Consider the following 17,744-nt stretch of genomic DNA (forward strand, 5'->3'; position numbering starts at 1 on the left):
CACTGGCATGCTAAGGTCTCCACACAGAACTCCCTGACTATCCCGGAGCCTGTCCACACTGGATCAGGACTTAGAAATGTATTAGGGGCACGTTTCTGCCAACAGGGACCCACAATGGATAGTAAGTGGGTTGCCGTGCCCTCGGGCCTCCATGTCTGGCCCAGACCAGTCCTCCCCTCCGCAAAAGGTCACATAAACTTTTCAGGAGGGGCTCTCAATGACCATGACCAAAGAGTGATAGCACCTGAGCCCGTGGCACACGCAATGGGCCAGTAGGTCCAGCCCAGGTCATTGCCTCTTTGAACGGGGATGTGGGTGTGTTTTCAGGAGGCACCACCAGGTGCCATGGGTCCGATACCAGGACCTGTGCAGAACCACAGGCTGGCTCAGGCACCCACCCTGAGTCTTTCTGGCTAGGCTGTGCCTGTGCCCACTACCAAGGACACCTTAGCGAGGTTTACAGGATGCATCGGTGATTGGGCTCCATGCACAACTGAGGGAGGACCCAGGGCAACCTCCATGGGTCTCCTGGGATAATGCCCTGGATTTGGATACATTTTCAGAAGGCACATGGATGACCGGACACGCGATGCCACTCCTGGGGCACACTGCCTGGCCCAGCCTGATCCCTGCCACCAGAGGAATATTTACAAGCAGTTTTGGTGGGCACTTCCTACGACAGGACCCGATGCAGGACAGCAGGCAGCCCTGGGGCACATGCCCCAGACTGTCCTAGTCAGCTCTGCTGCCTTCCCCTTCTGGAATAAAATTTTTAAAAGTCTGGGGATGGGAGTTCCCTGGTGGTGCAGTGGTTAGGACTTGGCACTTTCACTGCCATGGCCCCGGGTTCAGTCCCTGGTCAGCAGAACTAAGATCCTGTAACCCACACAGCATGGGTGATTGGACCCCATGCAGGACGGCAAATAGACTGGGGTGCCCTCCTTGGGCCTCTCTGGTCTATCTCTCTAGGGGGAGACTTAGAAAACTTTTCAAGAGGCACATCTGCCACCTAGACCCCATGTGTGTTCTGCCCGGGGGTTCCAAGCCAGCCCAGGCTCATGCCTGTTCCCCCACCAAGGGGGATGTAGAAATATTTTCTGAAGGCACATCTGAGAATCAGGGGCCCGAGCATCCGAACACTGTTCTCTACATGGCCTACAGGTGGGCTCGACATGCCCTCCCAGCCTCCAGACGCCTTCAAGGGGACCACACAAGACTGTATCAACTGGAGGGCAAGTTACTTCCTTTCAACTCTAAACCTCAGGTTTCATCCCAAGGCCTCCTTTCTCTGTAACAGACTCCAGAACACACCAGAACCAGGGTATACCAGGCTCTCTACCTGTCTCCTGGGAGGCCCAAAGCTCCAGCCCACCTGTCCAAGGCCCCACTTTGGGACCTGCCTCTAAGTCTTTCTCCACCCCAAGACGTCCCAGATTCCCCACCTTCAGGGCCCCAAAGTAGAGTATGGGAGGCCCTGGGGTATGTCTGGCTTCCAGGACCCAGGACAAGCCAGCACAAGCCTGCCCTTAGTGGCTTCTCAAAACAGCTGTGTCAGGGACTTCCCTGGCGGTCCAGTGGTTAGGACCCGGCGCTTTCACTACCATGGCCCCGGGTTCAATCCCTGGTCTGGGAACTAAGATCTCACAAGCCGCAGGGCACGGCAAAAAACAAAACAAAACAAAAATACAGCTGTGTCACAGCCCTAGTGGACGGAGGAGTGAAGCAGGAGTGGCGGACAGAGTGGTAGGTGAGGTGGGGTGTGAATCGTGTAGACTCTGGTGAGAGGATTCAAACCAGCAAGTGGTCTTCCTGCAAGGCCTTGGGTCAAGGGTCAGCTAAGGTTTGCTGACCTTTCTGGGTCATAAATTCCACTGCCTTCAAAAAAAAAAAAAAAAACCCACGCTCAGTTACACCTTGACCTGAGTCTTTTCTTGGTAGTGGCATTTTAATGGCTTTCCTTGGTGGTAGCAGCAGCAGCAAGAGAAGGGGGAGAGTTTGCCCTGCCCCTGGAGGACCCGGCTCAGGCTCTGGGGGAATCTTGCCTCCACCAGGTCTAGCTGTCCTCTTCCCATTGGACTGAGGCCAAGAAGGTGCGGATTTCCATGGGCTGTAGCGTGATGGTGGTGGAGAGCAGCCGGGAAGGAGAAGGATGGGGTGTGGGGCCTGTGGAGGTGGAGGGGAGAAGGAGTGAGGGACGTAGACTTCCTTTGCCTTAACACCTATATGCCACCCCACACCACCCCTGTGCTCCCTATCCTGAACGCAGACATACCACCTTAAATCCGTCCCCAGGGCCTCACTCACAGACCCTTCAACTGCTTCCCAGGGCCTAGATACCACCCCCAGATCCCCAAATCCCTCCCCAGTGCCTGGTCACCATCCTCACACCCACAAGCCCCACCCCAAGGACCGTCAAGCCAACGCCTGCCTCTGGAACTAGACACCGACGGAGATTCTCAAATCTTGTTCTTGGGACTGCACTCCATTCTCAAACCCTCAAGAACTACCACTAATTTGCTGGACCCACCTCAGTCCCTTAAACCCCTAACCTAGATCTGAACACCGACCGACTCAGGCCCTCGAGCTCTATACCTGGACCTGGTCAACATTCCCACACTTCCCACCCGGCCCCCAGCTCCAGGCAGGCCCCCACCCGTGTTTGGTGTCCACTGGAGCCTGGAGGCGTGGGCCCGGAGCTGGTTGGCCGCCAGCGTGGTCTCGCGCAGGTCGGTGATGGTGAAGGCGGAGAACAGGTCCTGCGGGCAGTGGATGGGCCGGGCTGTGTTGGGACAAAGCTGGGGTTTCCCCTCCCGCCTCTCTCCTGTCTCCTTCCCACCTCTGCCCTCCTCACCGTCAAGTCCAAGGTCACCGGCGAGCTCAGGTTGCTGCCCGAGTCCTCCCCTACGGCGAACTGGTGCTCTAAGCGCAGCAGCAGCGTCTCCGGTCCCCAGCGGGCTAATGTTAGTAGATGCACGGAAGGCGGCAGCTCTCGGCGTAGCCCCGAAAACTGCGGGAGAGTGGCGCGGGTCTGAGCCACGAGGGGCGGGACTGAATGGCGGTCAGGAGGCGGAGACCCGGCGTGGAGGGACTGGCCTTGGCCGCGGTGAGGGGGCGGGGCTTACCGGTGAGTGGCGGGGCTCACCCAGGACAGAGCCAATGAGGGAACGGGGCGGTGTCAGGTTGGGGGCACAAAGGATTTGGTCTGAGATTGAGTTAGGACGGGGAGGAAGAGTGGAGAGACCCGGCTAGAGGAGGTGAATAGACGAGAGGGCCGGGCCGAGGCTGCCGGGATGACGGGGCTGAGCTAAGGGTACTGGACTAGCATACGTCCTCCCCAGGACGGGTAGGGGCAGGCGAGGTGGGTCCCAGTTAAGCCTAGGTAAATCCGCCCTCAACCCCGCCCCTCCCCCGCAGGCTTCCTTCGGGTCCTCTTTCTGCCGGCCCCACCGCCCCTCACCTGCGTGCGAGGGGCGACCTCGAGGCGGTAGGGGGCGCCGCCACCTCGGGCCAGCACCACCTGCGGGGCCAGGACCTCCTTCTCCGCCTGTAACCGGTGCCCGGCGGCCGCGGTCCGGGCCTTGTCCAGCAGCACGAGGTGGCGCCCTCGCACCCAAAGCCCCGACCCCTCCTCCAGCAACGGCTCCCCTACGCCGCGTGCATCGTCTCTCAGCAGCCTTCTGTGCACCTGCGGGGAGAGTGGCCAGGAGAGGGTGAGGGTCCTTCTAGCCAATTTCTGGGCCAGAAATTGGGCAAAAGCAAGTGGGAATTTCAAGAAAAATTGAAGATTGGGGTAGAACGGATGAGGACGAATGTCTGGTAGGAGGTCCCCAGTAGAAGTGGGGATCCGACCTAACAAGGTACTAGGACAGCGGGAGGTAAGGATCTAATGGGGGCGTGGATAGGGCAAATCAGGGCCTGGAGGGGAGGCTTGGGTAAGGGTTGGATAAAAGCACGGAGTAAATGTCTCACATAGGAATGGAGGGCTCCGCTTAGCGGGGACCACAAACGGAGGGGTGCACCTAGCAACAGAAACTGGCTTCAAGGTCCTGCAGGGGGCCAGGGAGGGAACTGGTAGGAGGACCCTGACTTAGATGGGGCTCGGACCACTCACCATGAGCTCTAAGGAGCCGTCACTCAGGCTACTGCCCCCCTGGGAGCGGTCAGTCAACACAGTCAGCTGCACGTTCCCATCCTGGGGGGCAAGGGGTGAGTGAGGGGCTGCACTGCCGGCCAGCCCTGGCCCCCAGGCAGGCCCCACAAGGATGGTGGAGACTGCTGAGAACAGTTGGGAGATGTTAAGAATGAGAGATAACCCCTGCTCTGTAAAGGGGTGTCAGGAAGATGTGGGGAGCAGGATGGGGGATGGGTACCGTGATGTAAATGCGACTGTTAACTGGATAGTAGTTTCCCGCCACTGGCTCAGTCTGGTTCAGCTTCCAGGTGAGTCGATAATCCCGCCTGGGGTGGGGTGGGATTTGATCAGGCCCGGGGTCTGGCTCCCCTTCCCCACTCACCCACTCCTCACTCCCCCTTCACCCTCTCCCTCCCACACTCATTAGGATCAGCAGGTGCCCCCACTGGCCCTGGGCCCCAAAAGACCACAGACCACCCCTCAGTGCCCCCAATCACCCCACCTCCTCTCCAGGATCTCCCGGCCATTGCTGTCAGTGTAGAAGAGTCCGTCTGTCTCCAGCACAGTGTCAAAGCGACTGATGACCTCCTTCCCCCAGCCATCACTATACCCAATGGGATGGCAAGGTGGTGAGCCTCACTTTAACTCCACTCTGCCCTTCACTCAGCCCCCACTCCCAGCCTCCACCACTCACCCCACAGGTATTGGCCCCACCGTCCACTCCAGCTCCAGGTGCCGCTGTCCCGGGTACAGACGAACCACCTGGGAACACCAGGCTGAGAAGTTCTGGTGCACTTCCTGCACCAAGGCTGTCTGCAAGCACATGGGGGTGAAGGGCAGGTGTCAGCGTGCAGCTGAGCAGAGGTAAGCCCTGCAAATGTCCACCCCTGCTGTGAAGCTCATAAAGGCCTACATCAGGGTCAACCCCACTGATAGCTTGGGAGCCCCACCCACCTCCCCCACCTGCCTAGGTGTGATGCCCACACTTTGTACCGCAGTCATAGCCATGTAAATTTTGAGTTTGGCATACATGCTTGCTGCCCATCATTACCCTATCTCCCCTCCTTAGAACAGGATTCTAGCTTAGCACATGGCTACTGGGAATAGATTGTACTGTTTCGTCTTCCCTGAGGTTCTGAGTAGCTGCGTGACCATGTTTGGCTCAGTTAAAGTGGTGTGAACAATGTTCCTTGCCCCTTTCCCTCTTCTACTGGCTCAAATGCAAATGTGATGGCTGGAGCTTGAGCAGCCATCTTGGGCCATGAGGTGGAAGCTGAATGCTAAGGAGGGTAGAGCAATAAGATAGAAGACTAGGGCTTCCCTGGTGGCACAGTGGTTAAGAATCTGCCTGCCAATTCAGGGGACATGGGTTCGAGCCCTGGTCCAGGAAGATCCCACATGCCACAGAGCAACTAAGCCCGTGTGCCACAACTACTGAGCCTGTGTTCTAGAGCCCGCAAGCCACAACTACTGAGCCCGAGTGCCACAACTACTGAAGCCCGTGCGCCTAGAGTCCATGCTCCACAACAAGAGAAGCCGCCACAATGAGAAGCCTGTGCGCCGTAATGAAGAGTAGCCCCCGCTCTCCGCAACTAGAGAAAAAGCCCGCATGCAGCAATGAAGACCCAAAGCAGCCAAAAATTTTTAAAAATTAAAAAATAAAAAATGATAGAAGACTAGATGACTACTGAACCATCCCACCTGCCCGGACTTTCCGTTAGATGGAAAGAAACTTCCATCTTGTTTTAGGCATGGTTAATTTGGGTAACCCTGTTACAGGAAGCAAAACTATATCCTCATACAGTGACCCAGGTATGCAGGTGTTCACCTCAAGGAGAATCATGTCAAGTGTGAGGCTTTCCGTTACCTGCCCCATTCCCACCCTAAGAGGAAACGTCAACGAAAGGCCCCAGGAAACCCCACAAGCCTGAGCCCCTGTTCCCAGCCAGATGCACCCTCAAATATCCACCCTAAGTTAGAATCACCCAAGCCCTATCCAAGTGTGAACCTTTAAATGTCCACCCCAGATAAAATCCCCTCCTACCACAGATCCTTGGTGAAATCTGCAAGCAGTTACCCCTGGCTCTCCCTATCTGTTGGCCAAATGGGAGCATCCCACCCCCAATTTCAAAAGCTAAGTATAATCTTGACATTCACAACAGATGTGAATGCCTTTCTATGTGCTTCCATGGCGTGACTGTCACACAACCAGCCATGAATATCAACCCTGTGGGAGGATCCTCAAGTATTCCCCTCGGGTCTTAGCCTTCTTATTTGTTGGAGATGTAAATCCTCCCCTCACTGCACGCATGGCACACCACCCTCCACACACACACCCCTCACATGCCCCATCCCCAAGTGCCCACTCATCAGTCTTAACCCCTTACCTTCACAAGGTGGGTTTGAGCCCAGTGGCTCACAAGCAGTGGTTGCTGTCGGTTGGGTCTGAAGATGTAGGCACCTGAGACCTGGGAGCTTAGACCGTTGCCTGTACTGGCGTTGTACCTGGGGCCAGGGCAGGTGAGAGTCAGGCAAGGGACCCCAGCTCTGCTCACACCTGTTCCTTGACCTGGTGGTCCTCCCTCACCAGTAGAAGGCTTGGCGAACAGGCAGCCGGAGGTTCTGGTCCAGGTTCTCCAACTCCATCAAGAGCCCTGAGTCAGGGTCAAACCTAGCCCGGATGTACTGGGGAGAAATGGGTGGACAGACATTAATGACCACCGCTTCAGCCAACGACAGCTTCATCCTTCCTGGGGCTCAGGAGAAAACCCTGGAGTCCCCCACCCTTCCCTCCTCTCTCTCTCTTACTCCTCACCTCTGACTCTTTTAGCAAATCTGAACAGCTCCACTTTCTACCTTACCCTCAATCTGACCACTTCTCACCACCTCAATGGCCTTCCTGGACTGCAGCCAACCCCTTCCTGATCTCCCACCTTCCATGCTCGCTCCCCAGTCTTTTCCCCCCATAACTGCCAAAAGGTGCCTGTAACACCAGAAGTAAGATCACAGCCCATCTGCTCGGGACCCAGGCTGCTTATGCAACTGACAGAGGAACCACAGTGCCAGGACCCACAAGATTTTTAGGGCCCATGGAAAGGTATAAATCTCAATTTCTTTTAGGTTCAGAAGAAAACCTGAATGAAATAATAATGAATACATTATATTGAATTCTGCATGGTTAATATTCATGTTAATATCCATACTATCATGAAATATAATTAACATATTTTTATGGAAGGAGGGACCCACAAAGGCCAAAGTGCTAGGACCCACAAGAGTCTTAATGCAACCCTGTTTCTCCCGTGGTTCCTTCACAGTAAAAGCCAGAGTCCTCCCCTCAGCCTTCCCTTAAGGCTCACATGATCTGACCTATCACCTCCACCCCAACACCCTGTTTCAGCCACACTGAGTGTTCTTTGAACACCCATCACCCGCCTACTTGAGGGCTTTTGTGTCTGCTGCTCCCTACCTGACTGGATCCTTCTTCCCTGAAAATGGCCACACGGCTCCCTCCCCCAAGTCTCTGACATGCCTCACTTAATTTGCAAAACCCTACCTCCATCAGCTCTGACATTTCTGTCAAGTGTCACCCATGATTACATTGGGTCCTCATAACAGCCCCAGGAGAGGACACTGAGGCTCAAAGGAAGACGGTCACTAACTTGAGGACACACAATGGGGGGCTGATGATGCTAGACCATGAACCTAAGACCCACTGACCCAGGGTCCATGGGGCTTACTGCCACATCTCAAATTTGTCACCCAGGAATGGAAGGGGATATGAATAGGGTCTCACCTCATTCTGGATGACCAAGACACGAGACCAGGGCTTCTGGGATCTGGGATGGTGGATGTGGGCCTGGGGGCTTTGGCCAGGCACCTGGGTTACTGAGTAGATGCTGAAGCCCAAGGCAGGCACTGAGGCTGAGAAAAGCAGCTCTTGACTGTCTGAGCTGGGAATCATCACCACCTTGGGTAAGGGAGGAAGGAAACCAAGTCAAGAAGCTGTTGAGTACACATATAAAGCCACACTACACATACAGGGAGGGGTCAAACTTGAGGAGGGGAAAGAGTTCCAGGATGGGGAGAGGAAATTTAGGAGTTGGGCAGAAGGGATGCGAGTGTCAGAAATGCTGAGTTAAAGATTGCAAAGAGGGAATTCCCTGGCAGTCTAGTGGTTAGGACTCTGTGCTTCCACTGCAGAGGGCACATGGGTTCGATCTGTGATTGGGGAACGAAGATCCTGCAAGCTGCATGGCCAAAAAAAAAATGATTGCAAAGATTCATAAGGTGGGAAAAATCCACTAGGAGGGTGGAGCTACTGTGGGAAGTGGGAGAAGTGAGGGAGTAAATTCAGGAAGAGATCCTTGACACAGGGGAGGGAGGGAAAGACAGATTCTTGGGGGAGGAAGAGGTTAGTGGGAAGAGGCCTTCCAGGATGAGGGGAATATTCATAAACAGGAAGCTTTTTAACGGGGAGATATTTAAAAGGGGAAGAGGGCTTCCCTGGTGGCGCAGTGGTTAAGAATCTGCCTGCCTAATGCAGGGGACACGGGTTCAAGCCCTGGTCCGGGAAGATCCCACATGCTGCGGAGCAACTAAGCCTGTGCGCCACAACTACTGAGCCCGCGTGCCACAACTACTTTAGCCCACGCGCCTAGAGCCTGTGTTCCGCAACGAGAAACCACCGCAATGAGAAGCCCCCACACCACAACAAAGAATAGCCCCCGTTCTCAGCAACTAGAGAAAGCCCACGTGCAGCAACAAAGACCCAACGCAGCCAAAAATAAATAAATAAAATACATTTTTAAAAAGGGGGGGAAGATACTCATGAGATGGGGTAATGTTCCCAAGGGGGTGTGATATTAAGGGGTAGAGGGGGAAGATATTCAGAAGAAGAGACAGTAATGAGCAGAAGGTATCCATGGAGGGGGAGGTATCCAAGAGAGGGAGGTGTCCATGGAAGGAGAGATCCATGGAGGGAAATAAACCTGGGGGAAGTGTCCATGGGGCGAAGGGAGAAATGCTCATGGCGGGAGGTTTCCAAGGGGTTAGGTATTCTTGGGTTGTGGTATTCAGGGAAAAATATTTGTCGAGTGGCCTTACATCGCTGGGCACAACTGTGCCACTGGGGTCCCTCACGAGAAAAACGTGTTTGCTGACAGGCAGCCGCACCATCCAATCCACCTTCCGCCCCAAGGGGTTATAAATGGTCACCTGGAACTGGGGTGGGAGGATCAGAGCAGGCATGGGTCACAATACGCCTTCTGCAAACCCACTCACCATGTGCAGCAACGTCCCTGGGTGATTCAAACCCCCAAGTGGTACACTGGTCTCCGTCCTGCCGCCACTTCACTGAGCCCCCAGTGATCTCGCCCCAGAGTGATTAGCAACCCGTTGAGGCCTCGAGAGCCCATCAGCCCCGCCTCCTTTCCGCGCTGCCGTCCCACCCACCACCCACGGGATGGTCCCCCGGCCCCGCCCCTCCCCGTCCAAGCCGCCTCACGCTCTCTGAGGTCTGGGTGAGCGGACAAACGCTGATGTTGAGCTTGCGACAGAACATGAAGTCCTCCTTGGAGCCACTGAGCCGCGCCAGCGCATTGCTCAAGAGAACCTGGGGAGGCGCGTAAAGAGGAAGGTATGTTCCGGCCACCAAGCGCGTCTCCTCCTCGCCGCCCCGCCCCCAGCCTCGCCCCTGCCTTCTCCGCCCCTCCCATCCCAGGACCCGCCCCTCCTTCCACAAGCCCCGCCCCAAGAGCCCTTCCAGACACCACTCCGCTGTTTTCGACCACGCCCCGTGCTGGCCCCGCCCCTTCTGCTCCAGGGCCTGCCCCTTCCTGTCTCCGCCTCTCCCAGGCTCCGCCCTCGCACCTCGCAGGGCCCCCAGCCTTCTGCAAGTTGGCGAGCGTAGTCATTGGCCACGTGCTGGCGGGAGGTGCCGCTGACCGCATCGTGGTGCTGGAGGACGGCCATCGCCTCATCTGCAGGCAGACGGTGAGCCGGGTGGGGTCTCCGCAGGACTCTTGGCCCCCGACCCCAAGGAGACGTGAAAAGTCATGTGCTGGCAGGCTGGGTTCTTAGGGGCTTTAAGAAGGGACTCGAAAAAAAAAAAAAAGAAGGGACTCGAGGGGGCAGTGGAGGTCTGGAGTCCAGCTTCAGCCTCGCCCCCGTCCCCTCACCCGCTGGACACCTACTGAGGGGTGCACTGTCTCCGGAACCATAGGGTCCCACGTTGGCTGCCGGACCCGCCAGCGCCTCCAGCTGGTTGCACACCTGTAGAGCAGGGGGTATGTTGGGGCACCAGGTCTGTCAGGACCCCTGAGCCACCCCCTTGAGCCTGGCGCCCACCTACCTGCAGGAAGTTGTAGCTGAGGCGCTCATAGCGTTTGAGGGCAGGCCGGCTGGAAAAGTAACCGGTCCAGAACATGTGGGGGCCGTCGGCGTAAGGGAAGAAGTCATCCTCTTTCAGCGACCTGCAACAGCAGCAGCATTGAGGGCAGGGTCATGACCCACAGGGCATGCCACCCATCCCCAGGCTCCCCAGTCCCCCCAAATACCAGGTGAGGTTGGCCTTGTTCAGCTGCCAGAGATAACAGGCTGGAGTGGAGTAGAGAACATTGACGCGGCTCCCGTTGGCCTGTTGCTGCGGGGAGGTGTCTGTGTGAGCTCAGGAGCCCGGGGAGGGGGGGACCCACAAGTGTGCACAAACTTACACACACACGTGCACACATTCATGCATCCAGTCGGTTCAGATTCTCTTTCTTAATACACAGTTTGAGTGCAAACCAATGGCCAAGTGTGAAAATGAATGTTGGCCGAAGCTAAATATTACCAGCCTGGAAAGAATTTCAGGGATGCAAGAATAAACCTAAGATTTTACTAAACTTTAAATAATTCCAATTTTATTATTTAAAACTTTCATGGAAAAACTAAATATGACATTATAGGACAGGAATAATAACTCCTCAGCACTGTAAGGTTATTGCCAGATGACACAACTGTTATAATGAATGGAGGCTCACTTTCAACTGAGGGAGGTGGAGGAACAAGAAGGTGACCTCCGTGAGTTAAAGGATGTTTGTTCTGCTCGAGTTGTGTCCCCAGTGCCTCGTACACAGTAGGTGCTCAATAAACACTTGAATGACCTAGAGAATATTATACTTAGTGAAGTCAGAGAAAGACAGATACTATATGATATTACTTATATGTGGAATCTGAAAAATAATACAAATGAATCTATGTACAAAACAGAAACAGACTCACGGACATAGAGAACAAACTTATGGTTACCTAAGGGGAAAGGGAGGGGAGGAGAGATAAATTAGGAGTATAGGATTGACAGATATAATCTACTATACATAAAGTACATAAGCAATAAGGATTTACTGTATAACACAGGGAATTATATTCGACATCTTATAATAACCTATAATAGAAAATAACCTGAAAAATTATATATAACTGAATCACTTTGCTGTACACCTGAAACTAATACAATATTTGTAATACAATACAATATTGTAAATCAACTATAATTTAAAAAATAAACAAAACAAACACTTGAGTGAATGAAGAGAAGTGCATAGGACTACATGCCTTTATGTGCAAACACACATTTACACCCCTGAACACACACTCACGTACAGATTTACATACACACACACTGTGTTCACTGAGCAAACAATCACTTGATTCTGCAGCATGCTCAGGACTGTGGACACAACTTACAACCAAAGGCTAACCCTGCTCTCACGGTATTCACAGCCAAGTGCAGAGGAGAGAAACTGAACAGATAGTCAGTTGGTTACAGTCAGCCTAGATGTATCATCACAGGTATTTGTGGGGACTCCTGTGAGCACAGAGGAAAGAGCAAGAGCTCGGCTGGGGCCTGGTGAAGGCTTCCTAGAGAAGCAACACCAGTTGCAACTGGTGTCTTAAGCAGCAGCAGATTTTCAGCCCCAAATAATAATAAACAACCATAATACTTATTATTCACCTGGCACTGGTCTACTGGTCTATGCAAATGAACTCATTAAACTTTCATCAATAGCCCTGTCAGCTGGGAACCACCATTATGCCCATTTCCTAGATAAGAAAATTGAGGCACTGACTGCTTAAGAACATTCCTCAAGGTCACAGAGCCAGTAAGTGGCAAAACCAGGATTTGAACCAAGGAACTCCATTTCCAGTAAAATGGAGTGTGTGAAGGAGCAGGCAGGAGAAAAACCAAAAGAGTGTGATCTTCTGGCAGCCCAGGAACGTGGTATTTGCAGGAGGAAGTAGTCAAGGTGTTGAAGCCTCCTCAGGGACCAGGGGCTTGGGGAGGATTGGGAAATGTCTTCTGGAAGGCCCTTGATTACGTTACTGAGAGCTGTTTTTGGTGAAACAGCAATGTAGGGAGTGCGTGGAAGGTGAGGACATTAAAGACTGCCAGGGCTTCCCTGGTGGCACAGTGGTTAAGAATCTGCCTGCCAATGCAGGGGACACAGGTTCGATCCCTGGTCCGGGAAGATCCCACATGCCGCGGAGTAGCTAAGCCCGTGCGCCACAACTACTGAGCCTGAGCTCTAGAGCCTGCAAGCCACAACTACTGAGTCCATGTGCCACAACTACTGAAGCCTGCGCGCCTAGAGCCCATGCTCCGCAGCAAGAGAAGCCACGACAATGAGAAGCCCGAGCACCACAACGAGTAGCCCCCACTCGCCGCAACTAGAGAAAGTCCGCGCATGGCAACGAAGACGCAACATAGCCAAAAATAAATTAATAAATAAATAATTAAGAAAAAATAAAAATAAAAAAGACTGTGCCAGTAGGCAACTCTGGGGATGAAATGATGGGGGAGGGGAGACGAGGTTCTGTGCTGATGGGAGAGTGAATGCCTGCCCACACAGCCACAGACCATTTACAGAGGCCACATCAATACATCCACGGTAGACAGAATAATGGCCACCAAAAGATGTCCATGTCCTAATCCCCAGAACCTGTGACTATGTTAGGTTACATGGCAAAAGGGAATTAAGCCTGCAGAATTAAGGCTGTTAATCAGCTGACCTTAAACTAGAGAGATTATCCTGGATTATCTAGTGTGTCCAATGTAATCACAAGGGTCTCTAAAAGTTGAAGAGGGAGGAGAAAGAAGTGAGAGTGAGAAAAAGAGATGTAACACCAGAGGCAGGCTCAGAGAGCTGCTGTGTTGCTGGCTTTGAAGATGGAGGAGGGGGCCATGAGCCAAGGAAAGTGGGCAGCCTCTAGAAGCTGGACAAGGCAAGGAGACTTTTCCCTAGAGCTTTCAGAAGGAACGCAGCCCTGCTGACATCTTGATTTTAGCCCAGTGAGACCCATGTCAGACTTGTGACCTACAGAACTGTAAGATAACATGATTTCTGTTGTTTTAAGCCACTAAGTTTGTGGTAATTTGTTAAAGCAGCCATAGAAAACTAAGATAGCACCCATAGATAATGTACGTGACCCAAGGCCCAGGGATACAAGCACAGGTGCCCACGGGGTAGGCACACTCACCTGGGCGTTGACCAGCTGGATGAGCTTGTCAAGGTTCTTGAACCACATGTTGGCATTCTCATACTGGAAGTCTGAGCCCATGGTCATCACAGTGTGGTTGGTGCGGTAGTGCTGGCCCTGTAGGTGGGATGGGGGGGTGTCCTCAGGCCAGGGTCTCCTGGGCCACCCCTGTGGACAGCTGTGTCTCGATATATACGTGGTCAAGAATGTGGGTGCACAGAGGCATGGGGGGGCAGGGGTGGAAGTGTGTCACGTGAGAGCAGAGGGACATAACAGAAAAATAGCCACAAGCTGTTGGGTAATTCTCTTGGGCTCACCACCCAGACATGGGTACTGAGGCACCGTGCCATGCTGTCTCATGATCATGGTGGAGGTGTGCAGTGGTGAAGGGGTCCACATTTCTAGTCAGGAACACACACAAATCCAGGAGGAGGGCATAGTGATGGTGAAAGGAACACTACCTTCCTCCGAGGATGGTGAGGAGGTGCTAGGGATTGCCTGGGCCGGTGGAAGGGCCCCGTGCATGTACACCAGAGGCACAGGTTCTGGGTACCAGGTTACCTGGGCAGTGGCCAACTGCAGGAAGTAATGGACCAGGTCCTTGGCGTTGTACTCAGGGCTGAGTGGGTCCTCCACAAAGGGCCTGTCGGCACACAGCGTGTCCCAGCACAGACCATCCGGTGGGTTGTAAATGTTGGGGAGCACACCTGTGGGCCGCACCAGGCTCAGGGGTGGCCCCACCCCCTAGACCTGCCAGGCCCCACAGGGGACGGACTTCAGAATTTGCAGGGCCCAGTGCAAAGTGCAAATGCCGGGCCCTTGTTCCTAAATTATTAAGAATTTCAAGACAATGACAGCTGGCTATAAAACCAAGCCCAGGGCCCTTCTGAGCGTGGGGGCAGCCCTCTCCCCACTCCACCCCCTTACTGGTGAAGAGGTCCGCGGCGGGGGGCTTCAGGCTGGCGCTGGCCCGCCACACCTGCTCCATTTCCATCTTCTCCTTCCGCGCGCTCTTGTCTTGATAATCCAGGCGTCCGAAGAAGAAGCCGTCAAAACCCATCTGGAGGTGGGGCAGGATGAAGAGTGGGATGGGAGAGCAGGACAGGGCAGGATAAATAAGGGCCTAGCCCTCGCCTCACCAACCGCCACCCCTTCAGAGCACGGATAGAAAAACCAGGTCTAAAACCAGGGAGGCCCTCCAGTTCATTTTGAACTTGGGGAGGGTCGGAAGTCCTGCGGGGAGCGCCGGGAGGGAGCTGGTCCAACGCTAGAACCCACCTCCACCTTCCGCAGCCTAAGCACGGGAAGGGGGCGGGGTCATGGCACAGGTAATGAAGCCGGCTGCAAAACAGCAGGCCATCGCCTGCCACCCCACTTGGGGAGGAGCCAGGATCAGAGCAGACGGGGTGGGGTCGGGGAGGGTGGGGAGGGGCCAGCTGGACGTGAGCGTGCGGTGGCGGGGGGGCGGTCAGCCTAGGCTGGGGCAGAGAAGGGTCAAGGCCAGAGCAGAAAAGGAATGGGATTCACAGGTCACCCAAGAGGCAGGGTCTCAAGGGGCCAGAGGGCCAGGGGCAGGGCCTGGTCTGAGTGAACTTTCAGGGAAGGGAGGGGCTTGAGTGACCGGGGGAGGAGTCAGAGGGAATGAAGGGGCTGGCCCAAGAGGCCAGGAAAAGACCTGCGCGAACAGCGAGGCCTGCTCCCTAGAGTGGCCGAAGGGGTCGATGTGCCAGGCCACACGGGGGCGCCCGTCGCTGCCAAACGTGTCCTCCAGGAAGCGCAGCCCGAGTGTCATCTGGTCGATGATGGCTCCATAGTGGGTGGCCGCCTCATCGTTCATCACCCAGCCACCATTGGCAAACTCTAGGCGTCCTGTGCCGGGAGGGGCAAAGTCCAAGTCAGCTGTCAGGGCCAGGAGTGGGGCCGGGGTTGGTGATGCCGGGGACGAGAAGACCTGCCTGCATGCCCAGGCCTGAGAGGCGAAGAGGGGTCACTCCCAGGCCAGTGTAGAGAGATACTGAACAGAAGCCCTCCTGGCATGGCAGGCTTTCCAGAGGATTCACTGGAGGTGGGGCCTTAGAGGACGCACAGGAGTTCTCCAAATACAGAGAAATTCCAGGCAGGTGCAGCCACATACAGGCAGCACTTGGTATGATAAAAATCTCAGAAGCCAGAGTAGTGGAAACAGAAGCTGGGCTGGGTTTCCTCTTTTCACTTCCTTAGGGCAGCCTCACCCTGTCGCACCAGGTCCCGCACGATTTCCTGTGTTGCATTTGTCTGCTGTCGCCACCAACGGGAGAAGAAAGCGATTTCCACATAGATGAAGCGGCGGGTGGGCTCCGCCAGCAGGGAAGAGATGACCGAGTCTAGGATGTACTGCACGCCCGCGTGCTGGACATCATTCTTGACTATGGGAATAGGGGTCAGGCAGTCAGGGACCAGCAAGCCAAGGGGCATAATCCTAGACACAGAAGCCCAAGCTGGGTATTGCCCCCACCCTAATGTCCAGGGCTGAAAAAGAATTCGAGGGGCTCCGAGGGGCCATGGGAGTCCTAGGGGTCAGTCCCCACCCTCTACTCACTGCCGTAGAAGTACTGGTCCACCGTCTTGAGCCAGCCCACGTCATCATGTGTGTGGGCCACCAGGTGCACATTCAGCATGTCCGGCTCCACCTTGGGGCATGTCTGCACAGGGACCCCAAACACAAACACACATACCCTGTCAGTAACCCCAAGGTTAAGAGGCAGGCTGCAGTGGGGCGTTGGGGAGGGCATAAGGTGAGCCTTGATTTAGAGGCAAGTGGCTCAGGTGGGGCCAGCCCCTCCCAGGGAGGACACACATAGTTGTGTCACAGATGCAACTCCCACCTGACACAACTTCTCAGAGCACCTCTCATTCACACCCTGTAGAAATAATAGTAGTAGCTAATGTTTATTAAGCATTTGCAAATACCAAGCAGTCAGCCTGCGGGGTGGGGGCGACATTATCTCCAGTTTTCAGATGAGGACACTGAGGATCAGAGAGGTGAAGTGACTTGGCCAAGATCACGCAGCCAGGAAGTGGAGGAGCCAAGCTAGAACTTCAGGCAGCTGACTCCCAGCTCTCCACCAGTCCTCGCCACACATACAGCTGCTGGCCCGCTCACATCCAGCCACACAGGTAAATGCGTGCAAAGTCCAGAAGCAAGGGAAGCAGCCACAGACAGCCCCATTCTCAGACACGCACAGCCAGACTTCTCAATGACACAAAGCATGCACTCAGACCACACTGTCATATTAGCAACCATTCACTAGGCGCCCACAAAACAGACCCACCCACACCTCCGGACCCTACTGGAGGCTTCACTCTGGCTCTTGTACATTTCCGCTCGCTGGCCGCGCTCACCTGGTATCCCGCGGCCCAAGCGCTGGGCGTCGCCAGCAACAACAAAAAGAGAAAGGAGAGAGGCGGGAGCGGTGGCCACAGCGACCAGGAGCTCGTCCGGGACGCCGCCGCGCCCCGGCCGCCGCCAGCGCGGACCCCTGAAGACCGCGCATCAGCGGCCATGGCTCTAACACCGCCGCCGCCGCCGCAGGCGCCGCCGCCTCCGCCTCCGCCTCCGCCTCCCGGGGGTTCCCGGGCCTGCCTGGGGCCGGGTAAACGCCCCGCCTCCAGAACCCGGCTTGGCCAATGGGCACAGGAGGGGCGGGGCTAGGGAGTGGCCGGCGCGTCACGAGACCAAGGCGGTAGTTCTGGGTACCGCTGGGGACAATGCGGGCGCTAGGAGCGCAAGGAGGCGCTGAGCGCGTCCCACTCTCGGGGTGCTGGTTCGGCCAGACGAGCCTTTAGCCTCTCGTGGCCTCTGTGTGGCCTCCATGTGGACTTCGAGTGCCCTTTTGTTCCCCCTGGGCGCAGAGGTCTCAGATTTTCCTACGGATGCTGTGTTTGCCTTGGAGGTAGAGTATATGCCTAGGATCCTAGGGTATTCCGTTGACTTTCTGGGCTAGGGTCCGCGAGGGACCTAGCTTGGCTAGGAACAGAGGTTAATGGGAGCTCTGTTCTGTCCTATGCATGGAGATGTAAAGTAACCGCCGTTACGGTGCTGGGGAGGGGAGGC

At 55.2% G+C, this 17,744-nt stretch overlaps 1 protein-coding gene and 1 long non-coding RNA gene across 5 annotated transcripts; one reads left to right on the forward strand and one right to left on the reverse strand.

Annotated features, from left to right (window-relative positions):
• Positions 1–1,925: 1,925 nt before the first annotated feature.
• Positions 1,926–17,242, reverse strand: MAN2B1 (mannosidase alpha class 2B member 1). 2 transcript variants are annotated; one of them, XM_082649757.1, is made up of 24 exons: positions 17,033–17,242; positions 16,230–16,332; positions 15,883–16,056; positions 15,327–15,520; positions 14,579–14,711; positions 14,213–14,358; positions 13,652–13,768; positions 10,690–10,775; positions 10,485–10,605; positions 10,327–10,405; positions 10,004–10,113; positions 9,639–9,746; positions 9,239–9,355; positions 7,929–8,102; positions 6,720–6,817; positions 6,520–6,637; positions 4,827–4,945; positions 4,635–4,736; positions 4,371–4,458; positions 4,112–4,192; positions 3,458–3,685; positions 2,852–3,007; positions 2,654–2,756; positions 1,926–2,163 (listed from the first exon to the last, which is right to left on the reverse strand). In XM_082649757.1, exons 1-24 carry the CDS (start codon positions 17,192–17,194, stop codon positions 2,054–2,056), a joined length of 3,027 nt encoding a protein of 1,008 aa, XP_082505883.1. In that variant the 5' UTR covers positions 17,195–17,242; the 3' UTR covers positions 1,926–2,053. The 2 variants fall into 2 exon arrangements, with proteins under 2 accessions (XP_082505883.1, XP_082505882.1); XM_082649756.1 differs by lacking the exon at positions 9,239–9,355 and having other exon boundaries at positions 17,033–17,233.
• Positions 3,593–5,808, forward strand: LOC309819540. 3 transcript variants are annotated; one of them, XR_014296436.1, is made up of 4 exons: positions 3,593–3,710; positions 4,646–4,758; positions 4,859–4,996; positions 5,493–5,808. It is a non-coding gene; the product is annotated as an uncharacterized lncRNA (long non-coding RNA). The 3 variants fall into 3 exon arrangements; XR_014296437.1 differs by having other exon boundaries at positions 5,584–5,808; XR_014296438.1 differs by lacking the exon at positions 3,593–3,710 and adding an exon at positions 3,807–3,875.
• Positions 17,243–17,744: the final 502 nt, after the last annotated feature.

Source organism: Grampus griseus, assembly GCF_964374135.1.
Source record: "Grampus griseus genome assembly, chromosome: 3".
Taxonomy (NCBI): domain Eukaryota; kingdom Metazoa; phylum Chordata; class Mammalia; order Artiodactyla; family Delphinidae; genus Grampus; species Grampus griseus.